We start from the raw sequence: 17,434 nt of genomic DNA on the forward strand, positions 1-17,434 counted from the left end.
ATAATCAAGAAAAAATAGAAGGTTACCTGCAAAAATACCTAATCTCAAGTTATCACAAACAATTGAAAATATATTTGTATTTGAATGGCCCGAGCGAAATCCTTGCTCCGCTAGTTTTTGCAGCAACCGGCAAAGGCTTGATTCCAATTTTTATTTGTGATCCTCTTTTCTCACTCGCCCTTGCCTCTGATTAGGCCACAGATCACACTTCTCTCTTCGTCTATGAGATTGCTCAGTCACCTGTGTGGATTAGTAGTGCCAGTCAGAGACAAGAGATAATTATTTCTTGTCTCTGGTGCCAGTCTGTGGTAGTGCCTCTAACCTTTGTAAATGATTGGTGTTTTGTATATTTTGGTATAAGATTAATTTTACATGTAAATTAATGGACATTTTTCAGCCAAAGTACTCAGAACAGGCCCATAGACCGTTTAATCGCAATTAACATTCAAAAATAGAGTGGACGAAAGACATTTAAAAGAAAGCAGTCAATAATCAGTAGGGGATTTCACTCATTCCTCTACATCCAGCTGTGTTTACAAACAAAGAAACTGTGCATGTTTTGCTTATCTTTTATTTTGTTATTTGAGGCATTTTAAAATGTCTGCGGGTACTTCTCAGAAGGAAGATCTTCTGATCCAAGTTCGTGATATTCTGCGAAAAGACGAAATCAAGCTGTGGCTACCCCCTTACTTCAGTGAAGCGAATGGGAGCTGTAAGGCTGAAATTTCCGTAAGTTCTGGCTGAAATTTGCTTGAATGTTTAGAACGTTTGTTTATGCTTGTATTCATCAGCTTTTAATGGGTAAATAGCGGAACTCAGAACATTAAAGATTTATTGTAGTTGAATTGGGAAAACCACTGATTGTATTGCATAAAGTTATTATTCTCCAAGTCTTATTACAATTCTGTAACTTATAGGAATGAAACTACTTTAAATTTTTGGTCCTCCAGTTGATTTTCTACTTTTTTAAATGAAGAAAAATTTCTTCTCTTTTTGCATGTGGTCAAATTCTTATTTTAATTTTCAACTCCTCATTGCACCCTTCTTTCTATTTCTGCTATATGTTGATATTCCGTTTTATCAGCTAAAAGCCACGGCGTATATTAATCTTGTATACGATTCGTCTTTTTTAAATTGCTTCATGCTTTTATTACCTTTTTTTGTTCAAGAAGCACAAACTTCCAACTTACGTTTGATAATGGTTTTGTTTTTTTACTTGGCAGAATTTAAGCGTAGAAGTTTCCAAGAAATACGAATTTCCTTTCGAGCAGTGCTTGCAAATAATTAGCGAACTGCAAATGAACGCGTTGGAAAATTTGAAGCATAAAACCCGATTTCAAGAATCGGGAGTTGCAACTCTGAAAATTAAAGTGGTAGATCACGGAAAACCACCCATAATGATTGTTAAAGAAGTAATGCTCGACTGTACTGGAAGCGATTTGAAGGAAAACATTTGTCAGGATATTTTTGTGCCCATTGAACAGTAAGCGTTTCAAATAACTAATTGCTGGAATAATCAAGCCTTGACTTCTTTCAATGGAACATTACAGAGTGAAGTTGATCAGTGCTGGTAGAGTTCTAAATAACACCGACTCTTTAAATACTCAAAGGGTGAAAAATGGCCAACAAATGCTAGCGATTGTTGTAGCAGAATCGCCGGAACAGTTTGCAAAGAATGAAGATGCTGTAAAACAGTTGGAAACAGTGCGAACTGACTCTCAGTTATTAGCACTTGATAACGATTATATGAGAGTAGGTTTAGAGCAATTATATATGAAACTAGGTTTCAATTTTACGAATGCTCTTTCTAGTTAGAAGATCAGTTTGGTAACACATTGCAAATACCAACGGCTGAAAAAACAGCACTTGTAGTTGCCTTAGCTTTACACGAAAAAGGCAGGGCTGCTTTGAAAAAAGATGATTATTCAACCGCTTTGGTCTTCTTCCTGGAAGCTGATCAAGAATTTGAGTACAGTGCCAATTGACTTATAAAGAATTTCAAAGTAAAATTCCTATTTTGTAGAAAGTGCAGCTCAACTTTTGTTAAATTAGTCGACAATCACGCTCTTTTAGACCTGGACATTGCTTGGTGCTATCTATGCCTTCAAAGTTTTACACATCTTCCAGAAGCTCAAGACAGATTGCAGAAATGTGAGGCAAAATTTTGCAAAACTTATGGCTCAAATATGGAACGAATCATTGCTCTAAAAGGCAATGCCAGTAAGTAATAAAATCAGGCTGTATGTCACAGTTGAGGGTGTTCCTAAAAAAATCAGTTTCAGACTAAATTAAACACTTTTTATATTTAGCTTTTTTTTCATTGAGCTCAACTATTTTTACTTCTTAGGTAATGAACAATGTCTGTTCACGAGACTTCATCTTTTACAAGCAGTTCTTTTGTATCACCAAAACCGCAGGTCGGAATCCTTGACATTGTTTAAACAGGTTGAAAAAGAACTTCGCGATCTAACAGTGAATGAAGAAAGTATTGCTATGCTTTTAGAGATAGGTAAGTTATAAGTGTAATAATGACTAGTGCATAAACTGCTAAGCTTGCAAAAATTAACTAACCTATGTGCAACATCCCTGGATATCTTTGTATACTATTTAAAAGAATTCAGGATTCTCCGCTGCTGAAGCCAGACTAGGGTTGAGGGCAACCAAAGGGAATGTGAGCGAAGCTGCTGACTATATAAGTGAAAACCGTCGCAAAAGATATGAAGCCCGAAAAAAAGCTTTAGCTGAGGAAATCTATGAAAAGTGTGTAAGCCCTAGTTGTAGTTACCAGGCGGATTATGTGTTTATTCGTAGAGAAAAGCAAAAATTGGGCGTCTGTGCTGATGGGAAACAGTATGTTGATCCAAATTTTCTAAAGATTCTCGTAAACATGGGATATAACAAGGAAGCTGGCCGAGTAGCTCTGAAAATGTGCAATAATATTATCTCGGACAGTGTACAGTATATTGTGGATAATCCCGCTCCAGGCTCATGTCAATCTGCAAGTAGAGAATTAAACGACTTAATAGAGGACTTGGTTTCGCAGGTTATACCTTATAAATAACGCCCAGTTAAATTCTAAGCTAGCGGGTTTCTTTTGTAGTTAATGGACGCAGGATTTGATCCGAGAATGGCAAAATTAGCCCTTCAGAAGCACAACGGAGACATTGCAGGGGCTACGGAAGAACTGTTGGAAAACGACGGCATTGTTTCCGGAGATTTATCCTCGTTGGACAGTGAGTAACTTCAGTTAACCCTTACTTAGCTCTCTTAAAATCAGAGTATATCAGTGAAATATTCAGGTTCCAAGTTAGGAATCACTAATCGTAAATGTTTAGAAGCTGGAAAATGGTGAAAACCCTCTTAATATGTACCATATCAGATTCAACGCGGTTTATAAAAGTGAAAAAGGAAACTTGAAATGCCTTGTTAATCGTGTGGAGTTGAATAATTTACTGTCTTTAGTTAGTCAAGAGAGTATCGAAAGCATCAAGCGACGAAAGAAGGAAGAGAAAGAAAAGGAACAAGCTTGGGAAAGATTAAAAGATGATATCTCAATAGTCGATGATGATCATTTGGATATGAACTTGGCTCAAGAAGAAATGTTCCTAAAACAGTACCTGTCCTTATTGGAGAAAAATTAACAATATTAAAGTTGAATGAGTTATCGTGATCGTCTTGTGTTATATTCATAAGTTGTATTTGTGTTGATCTAAACGAAATTTACCCTTCTTAAGTTAAGACATGGATATTTACTAGTCTTTCTAGTATATGAGTACCTTGCCTAAAGAGGCTACACACGTACCTACTAATAAATAATAATAGTGTGTAAAAAACTACAGTGTATAAACCTATGAATTGATAACGTAGAAGTAATCAATGCCTTCGCCATAAACCCTTTCCAGTATTCCGTTAATAATTTCTGCAATTTCCTGCTGATCAGCACTGGAGATGCTTTCAACGGACTTGCGAAGCTCGTCTTGGTTCAGCTCTAAATCCTGAACGGATTTTGTAATAGACAAGGCTGTAACGATATTATTTAAGTAGGAGTGCGAATTCATAGGGATAGAGTATATTTTACCAATTTCATCTAGAGCAGATTCCGAAGAAATCATTTCCACAGGCAGGTTGTCTAATAGTTTTTCCAAAACAGCCGGTATCAAATAATGAGGATCAGCACACACAACCTCCTCTAAAACCTCTTCCAGTATGTCTTTAATGCGAGACAGTACGTTTTCATCATTGACCTGCACAATTTAAAGCTTATTATTCTGTAAAACATCAGAAATGTGTTGAGTATAAACACCGACCTGTGGCTCTTGAATGCTCATTAATTTTTCTGCAGTTTCTTCAATACTGCTGCGCTGCTCCTCATTGAGTTCCCCAATAGGCAAATTGTCAATTATTTCATTGATCATCGCATGAGTGCTGGAACATTTCACTATGTTGCTTAGAATTTCATGTACCAAGTCTTCATTGCTTTTCCGCGTGAGGTCTGCATCCACGTCCTTCATGAGAGTATCAATTAATTCTTTAACTAGGTCTTCACCTTCGAGTAATTGGCTGGAAAATACTTTTATTTGCTTTAACTCTTTGGTTGCTTGAAGCAATTTACTATGTAGGGATAGTTATGTCTGTTCTCAGTAGCTCTTGTTCTTCTTCTAGCTCCTCTTCTTCATCCCATTCAACGTCGCTAACGTAGTCTTCGTAATCAACCCACCTAGTCATTTCTTCTTTGACCAGTTCTTTTTCTGAACGTGGTTTCTCATAATCTGCCATTCTTTGGCTCCTTTTGCGCACTTCCTGGGCTAAACCTACGAGCAATTGAAAACTCGTATCATTTAAACCGATAAGTGTTTCATTGTTTACGTACCTTTAGTTTTGAACATTCTAATTTCTTCTTTCAGATCTTGAATGGTTTGGTTTTGGTCGTTGACTATCTCTTCCAGCTTGTCGAGATCTGCAATAAGAAGACTTATTTTTTTGAGTGCATAGTTGGGTTTCTTCATTACCTTTAGTAAAGTCGCAATGAATCGCTTCCATGTATGCAACTCGCTCTCTTCTTTTGTCTTGGGTGTCTACAAATCTAGCCAGATCTTTCTTCTCTTTGTTTATAACAGCTACTAGTTCCAAGCGCTTAGTGTTCTCTTTTATTTCTTTCGTTAAATTGTGCTGGCATTTAACTATTTTTGTCTTTGAAATGGAAAATTATTGCAAATCGTTTTTTAGCTGTTTTGCTTTTTACCTGCCACCGCTCCAACTCTTTAATATAAATTCCTCGAATATCGGTCATTTTAATTCTTAACTCGTAGACCAACTTCTTCAGCACCACTTCTTCCAGTTCATTCACCATATTCTTCTGGAAGGATCTTTGAAGCACCGCCATTTCCAGCTCATTGATGTCCACCTCTTTTCCAAACTTTATCTTCAGAAGTCTTTTTATGTCTCTTTTCAGACTGTGCGATTTACGCTCCATGTAGGTGATGTCTTTTCTCATTCGCAGCAAATGTCTTAGATATGTACTAGGATGGGAGGAAATTAGACGTTCAAATTTTTCGCAGTTTGAACTTACTCATGTTTTCCTTGTTCGACCAGGGCGTCGTTATGCAATAGCTTGACTTGGTTGTACAGATCGGAGAGTTTTGATCGAGAGAATACCAAAAACTCGTTTATGTCCATGTCTTGACGCCTAATGCGTCCATAGATTTGGTTTAGGTTTAACACAACGGTACATCTTACATTGTTTAGTTTGTGTTGTTTTTCTCTCTAAAAAAAACGCTGGTAATTTTCCATATTTATCGATGGTTGATCTGGGGCTCACTCTGAAAGCTTCCAACTTTTCCTGAGACTCTCCATAGCCCTTTTTCAAAATGCTCAGTTTCCGAGTGACGATATCAATCTCTTTTTTGGTCATTTCGAGCATTCTCAGTTCCTCTCTTTCATTCTGCTCAATTTCGTGCCTAAAACCAGCTTTGAGTAATGCTTCCAACTGATAAAGCCAGTCTGGGCGTACCGTTTTGATCGCAGATCCACAGTGAAATTAAACAAAGCGGGTTCGCATCCTTTGGGGCAACTATTCAAGTCCTGTTTGATGAAGCCGAAGTCTTTAGAGTCGATGCTGCCTGAGTCGTCTTCATACTCGCTTTCATCCGAACTGGATGAAGACGACGATGAACTTTCATCTGTAATGAAGAAGTTACAATCATTAATAAAGGCCTGAAAACGTGGAGAGAGAACAAACCATCAGTTTTCACTTTGGGTGGTTTGTACTTCTTTTTAAAAACCTTTTTCAGGAAGTCGTAAAACTTATTAGTCTCCACTGCCACTTTGAATTTTTCCTGTATCTTTCCTTCTTCGACTTTGAAGTTTTCAAGTTTTATTTCTTGGTTTTCCTTGTCGACTTTGAGGGAATCCAAACTATCCTAAAATATATTTGTTTTAATCACCTGATATCAAGATCTGTTATACAGGAAGCCCCGAAATAACGTCCGGATTTCTAGATGAAAACAGTAAACATAAGTATCTCAAAATTACTCAAAGTTGCGGCAACTCAAGAAGCTGTGAGGATATTTTTGCAATTGTTTCTAAACTGTTGGCGTGAAAATGAAGAAGTCCGGTAATTTTTCAACCGGACTAAGAGAGTTTTTCTTTATCAATATTTCCGTATGAAATGAATACGAAATTATCCAGGGGGGTCGTTGATATGATTATATCTTAAGAGGCTTCTATGAAAATACCGCTCCCAAAACTCTGTTTTTTGTTTTTTAAACTTTCATTTTTGCACGCAAACTGTTATAAATAGCTAGAATAAGGCATTTCTAATTAAAAAATGTCCTGCATGGTAAACCAATGCACTCGAGTAGCAAGATTCCGATTTTATTTTCGACCTTCGTGTACTTTTTCTCATTACCTCCATGTCATGAACAGCGCTCAGTTTCGAATTTACACTATGGGAAAGCTTGTCTTCTTGCTCTTCCGAGCTTTTCAAAATCTGCAGCTCTTCGTTTAGGCAAACTATGAAAATATCGATAAAATTGCCGCGGATCAAGATCGGCAAGCGCTGCTTTCTAGCTTGGAAAATCCAATTGTTGAAATCGTCGATCATTGCTTCCATTTCAGAGATGCCCAATCTTTGGAAGAATAACAACCTGAAGAGAAATCGCCATTAAAATCAAGGACATTTAGAGGATGTAGCTATGAACCGGTTTAATCTGTCGGATTTTAGGCAAGCTTCAAATGGGGTTTCGTTGCTTTCTGAGTAGCTGAGTAGATCCTCAATAGGCATTAAGGAAACTTCCGAAACCTCCTCATCAGAAATAGAGCTGTAGAAAAAGCTTCTGCGAAATTCTGGATCAGCTGTACCAGCTAGTAGTTGTTTTTCCAGTAAATCGTCCACCGGTTTCTAAAAAAAGTTGCCAATCTGAGTACATATTTCAAAAACTACCTATAGTGAGCAATAAACCTCCACATAAATTGGCTTTCCGGTTACTTCGCTTTCATCTGAATCTTCTTCTGGTGCAGGAAGCACGACTTGGACTTGAAGTTTTTCTTCCGGGAACTCCGTTGGATCGATGTCGGGAATCGGAGGACCATTTTTTCTTCAATTTGCCAACAATTAGCTTCACGCGTGAAAAATTCACTAATTTTTAGTACCTGAACTCTTCCGGAAGTTCCGCATTTATTTCATCAATTCTGCGTTGTTTTTCGTGCAGCTTTTCTATGAATTTATACTTGTAATCTCTAATATCAAAGACCGTTTGAATAAAGTTGTGCCGCAAGGTATATTGCTGAAAAACAGTGAAGAGCGAATAAAGAATGAAAAAAACGCAGTCAGAAAATTAACACCTTCCCTCTAGTTTCGAGAAGCTTTTTGTAATGTTTCACGGTTGTTTCTCGTTCTTCAAGAGGCACCTTATAGTTGCTACTTTCTTTCAGTTGATAGTCTCCAAACGAACGTTTTGCTTCGGTAAGGAATTTTTCGTCGTCGGGATGATTTTTTCCAGGAACCGGTTTTCTTGCCATAAACTCTTCCCACTTAAAAACAAAATTCGCTTCTAAACTTTTCGATTAAAAACTTTTTTAACAGTAAAGTTAAGTAGCAAATATGTTCTTATTACTTGCAAAATAATTTCACATTATGAGATAATATAAAGTCATATATGCGATTAAAATATTTCCCGCGCTACTTCAAAAGCATGCGAAAGTTAGGATATTAGAGATTTAAAAATAATTTTAACTTCAAAGAAACTTATCACATCAAACAAAAATATTCAAAATAAAAGAATTAATGCGAAAATTACATTTAAATTTTTAATAAATGAAAAATAAACATTTTTAAAATGGAAGAATAATATTTTAATCAAACGCTCTGATAAGATAATGAAAAAGTAGCAAATAATTTATGTTGTAGTTTTGTGAACGATTTCATAGACATTAACTGGCTTTTGTTTATACTTTTTATTCAGTTTAAACTTTGTCAGTATCAGAAATACAAAGAATTAGTCAAAAATCTCATAAAGAAGTTAAAGATAAAGGACGATTTTTACAAAAAAATGTAAATAATTTGATAACAAGGATAATCTTATGAATAATAAAATATAAAAAGATTTATGCAACTTATAAACGTGTTTGGCAACGTTGCAGCAAGCGATTGTCTTGTCACAACTTTGGATCATAATAAACAAAAACTTAACCTAAAATCACAACTCTTAAGATGACAATTGCATTTTTTGAGCTTTCCGATTTTCTTTCCATATAAACTAAAAAAATTGCAGTGCAAGATCAAATCTACTACAAAAATGGCTTCCAGTCTCTTTGGTTGGGACCTTCTCTACGGCAGTGTCGCGAAAGATATAAAAAATAATGCGGACATTCTAGTGTGTCTAACTCACTTGGCTTTGGTTTCAAATGGCTTTAAATGCATCGGTTTGGGAGAAAGTAAGAATATTGATGGCTCAGAATCCAAGAGCGAATCGCTACCCAAAGGGTGGAACACTGAATATGCTATTCGGTATGTGTACCAAGGAAAATTATATAATTTGAAAGCCACCGCTTTGGACGATGGAATCATCATCAATTTGGTACGAGTGGATGAACGTACTGTTAGCCTAGTTCAGCTCAACTCACGCCAAGTGAGTGAAAGGACCGGGACATTGGATGAAATGATCCCAGACAACAGGAAAATCGTCGAACAAATCAAGAAGGAACTCATAGACAAAGTTGTAATCTCTGTTAAGAAACGCGACAGTTCCTGCCAAACTAACCCGGTATCCGTTTCTTCGAGACATTCTGGCGTTGAAGCTCCTAGGTATCCTTATAGAGCACCAGGAGGTCCAGTTGCAGGACCACTTCCGGCATCGGTGAGACTTTAGTCTTGAGTTAGTTAATTTTTACTAAGTAATGCATTTTAACTCTATCAGGGCCTTGTGGACCCTTTCAATTATGGGCGGTCTGATTTGAACCCGTTCCCTCATCTGCAGAGAGTAATTCAAGATCACAATCCTAGTGTTGGCGGGGGGATGCTTTTTCAACCATCAAGAATAGGACCAACATTACCAGGTAAATCGACTTGCGTTCATCACTAGAACCATCTAAGTTTATCAAATTGTTTAAATTAAAAAGAAAAACTGATATATAAGGTAATATACCTAATGGAAATTATACGTCCACAGACCTATTGTGGACAAGGAAAATATCAATCTTCATATCATTTACGGTTTTCGATATCCCTATACGGGTTCTTATATTAAACACAAACTGCACTTTTGCTTAGGATTGAAGGTCTGTCCTACTTCTTCAATATTCTATACTGGTAACTTTACGATGAAAAGCATACGAACAAATTTTACGCGATGGCCATCATGTTTGCAATTTGCTGGAGTAGACTGAATGTATTTGTTTAACATTCTCTAATAGGAGGCCCAGGTAACTTAGGAATCGCTCCAGGTTCCCTACCACCTGGGGCTCGATTTGACCCGTTCAGGCCTCCTGATCTGCTTCCAGGCCCACGAGGAGGACCTCGCAGGCCCGATAACGACGAATTTCCGCCTCCGGGTTATGATGATATGTACATGTAAACTACTCAAGAATCGGCTATATTCGATTAAGCCCCAATTAATGGAATAGGATTTTTACTGTCACTTTTATGTTCTAATTCTAGGTGTTGTGGAATAAACTAAATATATCTGTATGATTTTCAACATTATGTTCATACTTGCCTCCCAAGATCTTTTCTCCCATTTTAATCGTCTGCCTCGGTATTTGTCCAATAGCCGCGTGAGTTTTGGCCCTAGTCGATACGCGATGTCCTCAGGAGTTAAACTGAGCAAAAAGAACTCCAATGGCGACTCAGTTTTGTCGATTTTAGCTATAATCGCTTTCTGGGCTGGAAGCGCTCTTTCCGGAGGTCTAATATAAGTAAAGTAGATATTTATTAACAAAACCAACCCTCTCAACTTATCCTAAAATACCACACTATTTTCAGCTCTAGACTTACTTTCTGGGTTTCCTTGCAATACTATTACCAATAAAGTTACAGGTAAATTAATATGCGCATCAATAGTATTAAAATGGTGTGTCAATTGTAGTTACTCTACCTTCCTTTGCCTTCCTCCTCTTTGAGTTTCTGCTCAATAATGTCGAACATTTCGTAAAAGATTGGAGGCATTTTCCTTTGCCTAACGGTTATGATGGCGCAGTCGGGATTGTTAATTCCATGTACTAAAACTGTGTGACGATCGCACGGACTTGTAAAGTAGCTAAAATTTTTATATTGTTGATTTTAGGTCAAGAGAAGTTTTTTGCTATACTTTTGCAGTTTAGTAACTTGGATTTTTGATTTTTCCACATCAAACGCCAATTTTCGTCGAACAATCTCCACTTTATCCGCAAATATTTGGTCCACATACTGCGCCACTCGGTCATCAGGCTCCAGTTCTTCTCTCGGGATAATCTACGCAAAAGCCAGTTAAAACACGCCACACTTTGGGATTTACTAGCGATACCTGGCTGGGCAGTAGCTTGGAATTGCTAATCAGTAACTTCTTGTATCGCTCCTTCAGGCTCTTTAGAACATCACGAATTTTGCTCTTGTGTTCATTGGCTAGTTTCTGAATTTTGTTTTCTTCAGCTTTGATTTTGACCTCTTCGAGGCTCAATTTTTCGGCAACATCACTGTCTGAAATTTGGCTTGTTCACTTGCTCTTTTATTTAAATTGGTGGTCTACCTGGTACTGAGGAGCAATAATGTTCCGGCCTATATAATCTGGAGAAAGTTTTCGGAAATTTATAGTCTTCTGGGTTGAATTTATAGGAGAATATATTTCCATCGTGACCGCAGCTGAATAGGTACTTTTCATCGTAGCTGAAGCACAGCTTTGGAACGAAACCGTTTTGGTTGTCGTGCATTGCAATCTGAGTGTTGAAGGCTGTTTTTATGCAAATGTTCTACTACCCAAGTTTTTAAGTCCAAATTACCGTAAAGTAGTTGGTGAGGTCAGTGTAGTCATCAGGATTGACTTTATTCACTCGTATGCTACCATCCTGCATGGCAAAAATTAGGTACTCCCGATTTTGCCTGTAAAATTGCCGGAATAATTCCAAATTCTTCTCAGCATACGTATTACTTACGTGTAGGTGTAGGTGCTAACTTCCATTTCGTGAGCTCCATCTAAGAACCTGAACTTTATCGGAACTGGGTCCTTCTGATCTATGTAGTACTCATAAATGTAGCCTGCGTCATATCTGCAAAACATTTTTATTAGAATAGAGCTCAGTTTATCAACAGCAAAAATACCCTGCCATCGAAAGCCAAATGGTGTCAAAGGGCGTGTACTTGAGCCAGATTATCCTGTTAGGAACTTCTGGGAAGAATAACGGTTCCAGTTCTTCTTCGGTCTCGGAGTCGGCTGAAAACATCACATTTCATTTTCCGCAGCAGCTAGAAAACTAAGCACCTAGGAAAGTTTCTTCATCAATTTCCAGGCCTGGATTCTCTTTTTTAATTCGTTCCATTTCCTCTCGTTTTTTGGCCACCTTTTTCGCTTTCTTCTCTTCTATCTGCCGAATTTTGTTATCTCTCTTGATCTGCGACTTGTATGTAGTGAAAGTGTTACATTGCGGTCGCAGTTCCAGCTTAAACGATACGCCTGTGTAAGGCTGTTCTTCTGTAGGTAACGAGATTTGCATCATTTGACCGTGAACGCAACCGAGCAAAACTTCGTTTTCCTAATTAAATGCGAAATTAGAGAAATGTTGCTGTTTATTTAATCAATCCTATTTTTGTGCAAGTTTTCATGCTTGCGGCAGTGTGCTACCGTAGTTGAAGTTAATTTAACAAAGTTCGTCAAATCGCGGTTGCAGTAAAGAGCTTAAACTCGAAGTTAAATCGGCGTGAATTGCGCCGTAGTCTAAACATAATCAATTTCAAATCAATTTCTTTGTCAATTTCTTGAAAAATTGTCGTTGCTGTGAATTTGTTCATATGTAAGACTCGTATTTTGATGAAACAATCGAGTTCAGCCGTTTTGGACAAGTGGTGAATTCTTGAGTGTCGTGGTACAAAAGCTACCAGAACTTTTTAGTTGGAGGATGAAATCAACTGATTTTTTTTAGGTTGGTGCACTAATCATTTGTTCACAATTTTATGCTCTTTGTAAAATCTTGTAGCATTCATAGTTTTTGCGTAAAAAAAATATGTCTGTTTTCTAGTCACTTAGCAATGCTAGACATTTACTGCAAATATGCGCCACGAAAACGCGTATGCTTTCACGCAAGTTGTCTTCGCAAAACCCGAATACTTTGACCATGTCGGTCACTTCTTCATTAGAAAAGGTCATTCAAAACGAATTTGTGAAATTGATTGACAATGATTTTATGCCTCGTATCATGATATTTGCAGTTAATGTCTTCCATTGTTAAGTGGCAAGGAAACAGAAATATTTTGTTTCGCAAAAACTATGAATGCTACAAGATTTTACAAAGAGCACAAAATTGTGAACAAATGATTAGTGCATCGACCTAAAAAAAATCAGTTGATTTCATCCTCCAACTAAAAAGTTCTGGTAGTTTTTGTACCACGACACTCAAGAATTCACCACTTGTCCAAAACGGCTGAACTCGATTGTTTCATCAAAATATGAGTCTTACATAAAACAAATTCACAGCGAGTTGTTTCACTAAAATACATCGTACCATTCTCCCGATATTTCGAAAAAGATAAATTTTTTGAAGAACTTTGACCATCAATAGCAGAGGAGCCAGACATTTTTTGTTAATAAAAGTTAGGTCAGATTGTCTTCTTTTGGTCCAAAGAATATCGCAGTACCCTTTTGATCATGAGCTTACGGGACACCCTGTTTTATATTATATATTACTATTATTGTTATAAAAAAATAAATCAATGACAGTGATAGGACATAGACAATACTGTGGTAGTTTCAAGCTGCATCTTGTGTTTGTGTATATTAAACCAGGGAACAAACAAACTGAAACTGAGTTGTATGCTCCTAATTGAAAAATTCTGACTAAAACAGCCCAACGCTCTTAATAGAGAGCCGCAAAAAATCTGCATACTAGACACATCTAAATCGTGTCCTAACAAGTTCCTGATTTTTCACCCTGTTCCTGAATTTGTCTCAATAAACGTGAAGCAAATCGCAAAAAAATCAATCGTGTTGTTGAAAAAAGTCGCAAACTGGCTGTAAAATCATTTTCGGCCCAGAAATTCAGTTTAAATCTGTTTGATTGAAATATTGGTGTTGTTTCAACAGCAGGCGAAGTAGACTTTAGATTCTAGTAGTAGTAGACTTTAGATTCTAGTAGTAGACTTTAGATACTAGTAGATTCTTACCAGTTCATGATGCCAAGTGATACAGGATACGATATCGGTAGTTGGAAAGAATCCGATGGGTATTAGCAAGCTTTGATGCGAATGGACATCCACTTTGAAGACAAAAATAGTGGAATCTTCACTGGCAGAAACCAGAATGGTGCCTTTGGAATTGACTGACATTGTCGTCACCGGCTTGCTATGGGGCTTGATTGTCTAACAAAACCCGTGAAAAGGAACAAAAGCGATCAAAACTGCGAAAAACCCACCTGGGGAACGTGTAGGATAATGCGGTCTTCACCAGAATTTATATCTGGAATATGCAAGCAAATCACCCTGATTTGTCCATCCCCAAACGCTGCTAGCAAGATTTCCCCAGTCAAATCAATCTACGAAGACAGAAGGTGTGAAAGCTGCAAGCCAAAGAAACCTTTTACCTCCTGCGGCAGCCAAATCAAGCAAACGCCTGGTGCTGGAAACGTATAATCCAAAACTCGATCTTTTGTTATGTAGTTGTACAGGTAAAGAGTCCCTAGTTCTCCTAGAGTGGCGATATAATTGCCATAAGGACAGGCGGCCAGTCCAGTCACTTTCCCCCCATGGCATTTGTAGAGTTGCTGGGATGGTTTGGGCTCGTCTTCAGTGTTGAGGTCTATCAACCATATGCCACCATTTCCATCCTATTGCATATGAATAGAAGCTGAGTGAATGTGACCGCTAGCGGAAGAATGGACATACCTGGGCATACCAAAACGTATCCCCGCTGTCTCTAGAGTTTCGTTTCTCGATAGACATCAGTTTTACTCCAGGCGTGTAGAAGTCGTAGGTGGGATCGACTAGAATTACTCGATCGTCATCTGGAGGGTCTGCTTGGTCGATTTTCTCAAACCACCAGACCTTCACGTGGCCGTCCATTGAAATCTGAATTTTACTGCGAGTTTGAGGAACATAAAGTGAAGGATTTGTTTCAAACTCACTGTCCATAATTCGCCTTCCAAGTAGTAGAACTGTACGATTGGAGCCTCGTGGCATTTGCGTCTCAATGACCTGAAAACCTCGAAAGTTATCAACCCATCATCCCAGACAAGGATGTTTCCCCAAGAGCAGCCAGATACGACCTAGAAAACCAAGAAAAAGCTCATTCTGCTGCAAATTATTTCGTGAAAACTACTTTTGCATCGGGCATGGGAAGTACGCCTACTATATCCGAATACTCGGTTTTTCCAAATCTGCCCAACTCTCCTTTGAGCTTCAGCCCCGTAAAGGTGGAAGCCATTTTCCAAAACTTTATATGGGCCAAACCTGAGGAAATTGGGATTTTTTTTTTATCTTGAGAACTAAAGAATTTCATTCCTACCGCAAGTTGTGATCTGCCCAGCCACATAAGGGGAGAATTTCACCCTGTAAACATCGTTAACATACGACTTGGTTCTGAGCAGAATCGTATGATGCTGCCAATCCCACACAGTGATTAAATAATCCGGATCACCACTTTGCGATACCAACAAGTCACCATCTGGGCTAAAATCCGTGGTGATTTCAAATCACTATCTAGGCACTTTTGAACCAATATACTTAAAGTCCAAGTTTGCATATGTCTTGAAGGCGCCTCCTTTGAGAACGCAGACAATTTCCAGCGTAGGCCATACGTAAAGAATAATGATGGGGTTGTCGCCACATTCAGCTACCGCAAAGTAGGGAAACTCAGGATTACCATTTTTCTACAGAAAAACCTGCATTGCTTTGGAGTTAACAAGAGTGTTGATATCCTACTCTGATATGGCCGATTCCTCCTCCAAGTGCGCTTCGTCTAAGAGTGATTTCTTTTGTTTCCACATTGAGGAACTGGATGAAGTTTCCCGAAGAAAATACGACGGTTTTTTCATCTAATACGGTGAGGTTGAAGTATTTGAGGCAGTCGTAGCCGAAGGAAAAACTATGAAAGTGTTAAGGAATTTTGCGTAAGCAATGTTGTTTCAAAGGATACTCGAATTCTAACAGATCCAACCCCAAACTACTGTCTTGGCTGACTTTAGGGCCTGATATGAAATTCGCTTGGTCATAAATACTCTTCACACTCTCCTCTTCTTCGTCCAAATAACTAGTCGTTTCTGTTGCATAATCAGTCGTTCCTTCCTGGATTATACCCGAAACAATTGTTTTTTTTCAAAAGAATCAGGATTTTTTTTAGAACTTTAGAAGGAAGTTTAATTATTTGCTAAGTTTACGTTTGTTTACCTCAGTTTCGGTGTCTTCAGGAAGATTTTCCGCCTGTTCATCGGTCTCAGACATTGTCTTCAACTAACCACACAGTTTCCGCGTTTCCTATTATTGAACTTTGACTTAACTTTCAAAATATGAATTTTAGGTTTGTCTATCAATAATTAAAAGCGTCGGTTACTATAACAAACCGCAGCTTGTTTCTGAGTTGTAGTTTAGTCGATAGTTCTGGCTTCCAAGCATGTAATTTTTGTATTTAGGCCTGTTCACAGGATTTTTTATTTCGTACTTCGGTTTTCTGCACGAGTTTTCAGCAATTATTTCCAGAGGTGTTTACTGTGAAGGTGGATTGTATTATTATGAAATTTGGTGTTCTTGGATAATTTTAGGGTCCAATATACTCTTTGAAGTATACCGAAGATACACTAAAATGTGTTTGCTAAAATATTATTATCAAATGCTTAATAGTGAAATATATAAAGTCCTCGTGTCATATTACTTAGTTTTAATTGCATATCAATCTATTAAGATTTAATAGCGAATTGATTAAGCATTAAAAGCAAATCTAGGAAGCATTAACCGCAAGTCTATTAAACGGTTTTGTTTCGCACTTGCGTTTCTAGGAAAGGAAAAACTGCTTCGGGAAAACCTTTTTTTTAGAGGAAGAAATATAGAAGGAAAACTAAAAAAATAATGAAAGGAATCAAATTGGCAAAAAGCATTGAACCATTGGTTCAAAAAAACCATTGCTTAGAATTCGTATTTTTGATGGGAAATTTCGTCGGCAGCAAATAAACAGTTTTGAAATCGGACACTTTTTAATGTTGAATTGCTGTTCTTATATTGTGTTATTCAAAGTGTTTTTGTGTTGTTAGTCTACCACACGTTTATGATACACCCCGTATATTGGAAAGTAATTTTAAAATGTGGACCTTTTAAACATGAAAACCTTTCGTAGGACGTATTTTCTTGTAAAGTTCATATTTACTGAGATATCGCACTTTGACGCATTAATGAGCAACCCTGTATATTTGGCATTTAAATCAGATATTTAAGAAATATTTTTTTTGCAATGTTTCATGTAGGTCTGACGCGACAGATTTTTATATATTTAAGAAATATTTGTTTTATATATATATTTGACATTTAAATCAGATATTTAGAAAATATATTTTTAAAATATTTATTTGGCATTTAAATCAGATATTTAAAAAATATTTCTTTTTGCTTTGAAATATTTACCGTTAATTGACCAATGAGAATTGAGATAATATTGTACCGTGGATGGCCGAGTATCAAACTCTTTCTTCTGCTTCCAACTTTTATTCACCTCGGTATAACTTTAAATACGGAACAGGAACAAACTAACTTCTAAATTAACGTCAACTT

General features: G+C 37.3%; 3 protein-coding genes across 4 annotated transcripts; 2 read left to right on the forward strand and 1 right to left on the reverse strand.

Moving 5' to 3' along the window:
- The first annotated feature begins 227 nt into the window (after positions 1-227).
- LOC109543698 (NEDD8 ultimate buster 1) lies at positions 228-3,862 on the forward strand. Of its 2 annotated transcripts, XM_019913521.2 has the most exons (11): positions 228-344; positions 398-729; positions 1,224-1,483; positions 1,551-1,752; positions 1,812-1,969; positions 2,024-2,220; positions 2,348-2,509; positions 2,622-2,760; positions 2,812-3,043; positions 3,101-3,233; positions 3,463-3,862. In XM_019913521.2, exons 2-11 carry the CDS (start codon positions 598-600, stop codon positions 3,639-3,641), a joined length of 1,794 nt encoding a protein of 597 aa, XP_019769080.2. In that variant the 5' UTR covers positions 228-344; positions 398-597; the 3' UTR covers positions 3,642-3,862. The 2 variants fall into 2 exon arrangements, with proteins under 2 accessions (XP_019769080.2, XP_048517192.1); XM_048661235.1 differs by having other exon boundaries at positions 228-729.
- Positions 3,671-16,213, reverse strand: LOC109543688 (cilia- and flagella-associated protein 44). The gene is made up of 36 exons (XM_048661234.1): positions 16,064-16,213; positions 15,813-15,961; positions 15,599-15,761; positions 15,401-15,546; positions 15,183-15,346; positions 14,997-15,127; positions 14,803-14,943; positions 14,564-14,746; positions 14,263-14,505; positions 14,095-14,214; positions 13,847-14,041; positions 11,952-12,222; positions 11,792-11,903; positions 11,626-11,739; positions 11,473-11,572; positions 11,223-11,409; positions 11,001-11,173; positions 10,806-10,948; positions 10,593-10,754; positions 10,215-10,404; positions 7,843-8,031; positions 7,651-7,784; positions 7,460-7,595; positions 7,200-7,399; positions 6,908-7,145; positions 6,239-6,419; positions 6,011-6,179; positions 5,819-5,957; positions 5,570-5,763; positions 5,243-5,519; positions 5,010-5,190; positions 4,871-4,957; positions 4,613-4,811; positions 4,308-4,560; positions 4,079-4,244; positions 3,671-4,021 (listed from the first exon to the last, which is right to left on the reverse strand). Exons 1-36 carry the CDS (start codon positions 16,115-16,117, stop codon positions 3,849-3,851), a joined length of 6,057 nt encoding a protein of 2,018 aa, XP_048517191.1. The 5' UTR covers positions 16,118-16,213; the 3' UTR covers positions 3,671-3,848.
- On the forward strand, positions 8,664-10,196 carry LOC109543702 (proteasome inhibitor PI31 subunit). The gene is made up of 3 exons (XM_019913524.2): positions 8,664-9,356; positions 9,417-9,555; positions 9,913-10,196. Exons 1-3 carry the CDS (start codon positions 8,796-8,798, stop codon positions 10,071-10,073), a joined length of 861 nt encoding a protein of 286 aa, XP_019769083.1. The 5' UTR covers positions 8,664-8,795; the 3' UTR covers positions 10,074-10,196.
- Positions 16,214-17,434: the final 1,221 nt, after the last annotated feature.

This window comes from Dendroctonus ponderosae, unplaced genomic scaffold, assembly GCF_020466585.1.
Source record: "Dendroctonus ponderosae isolate FM_Combo_2020 unplaced genomic scaffold, Dpon_F_20191213v2 Dpon_F_20191213_1, whole genome shotgun sequence".
NCBI classification, from domain to species: Eukaryota; Metazoa; Arthropoda; class Insecta; order Coleoptera; family Curculionidae; genus Dendroctonus; species Dendroctonus ponderosae.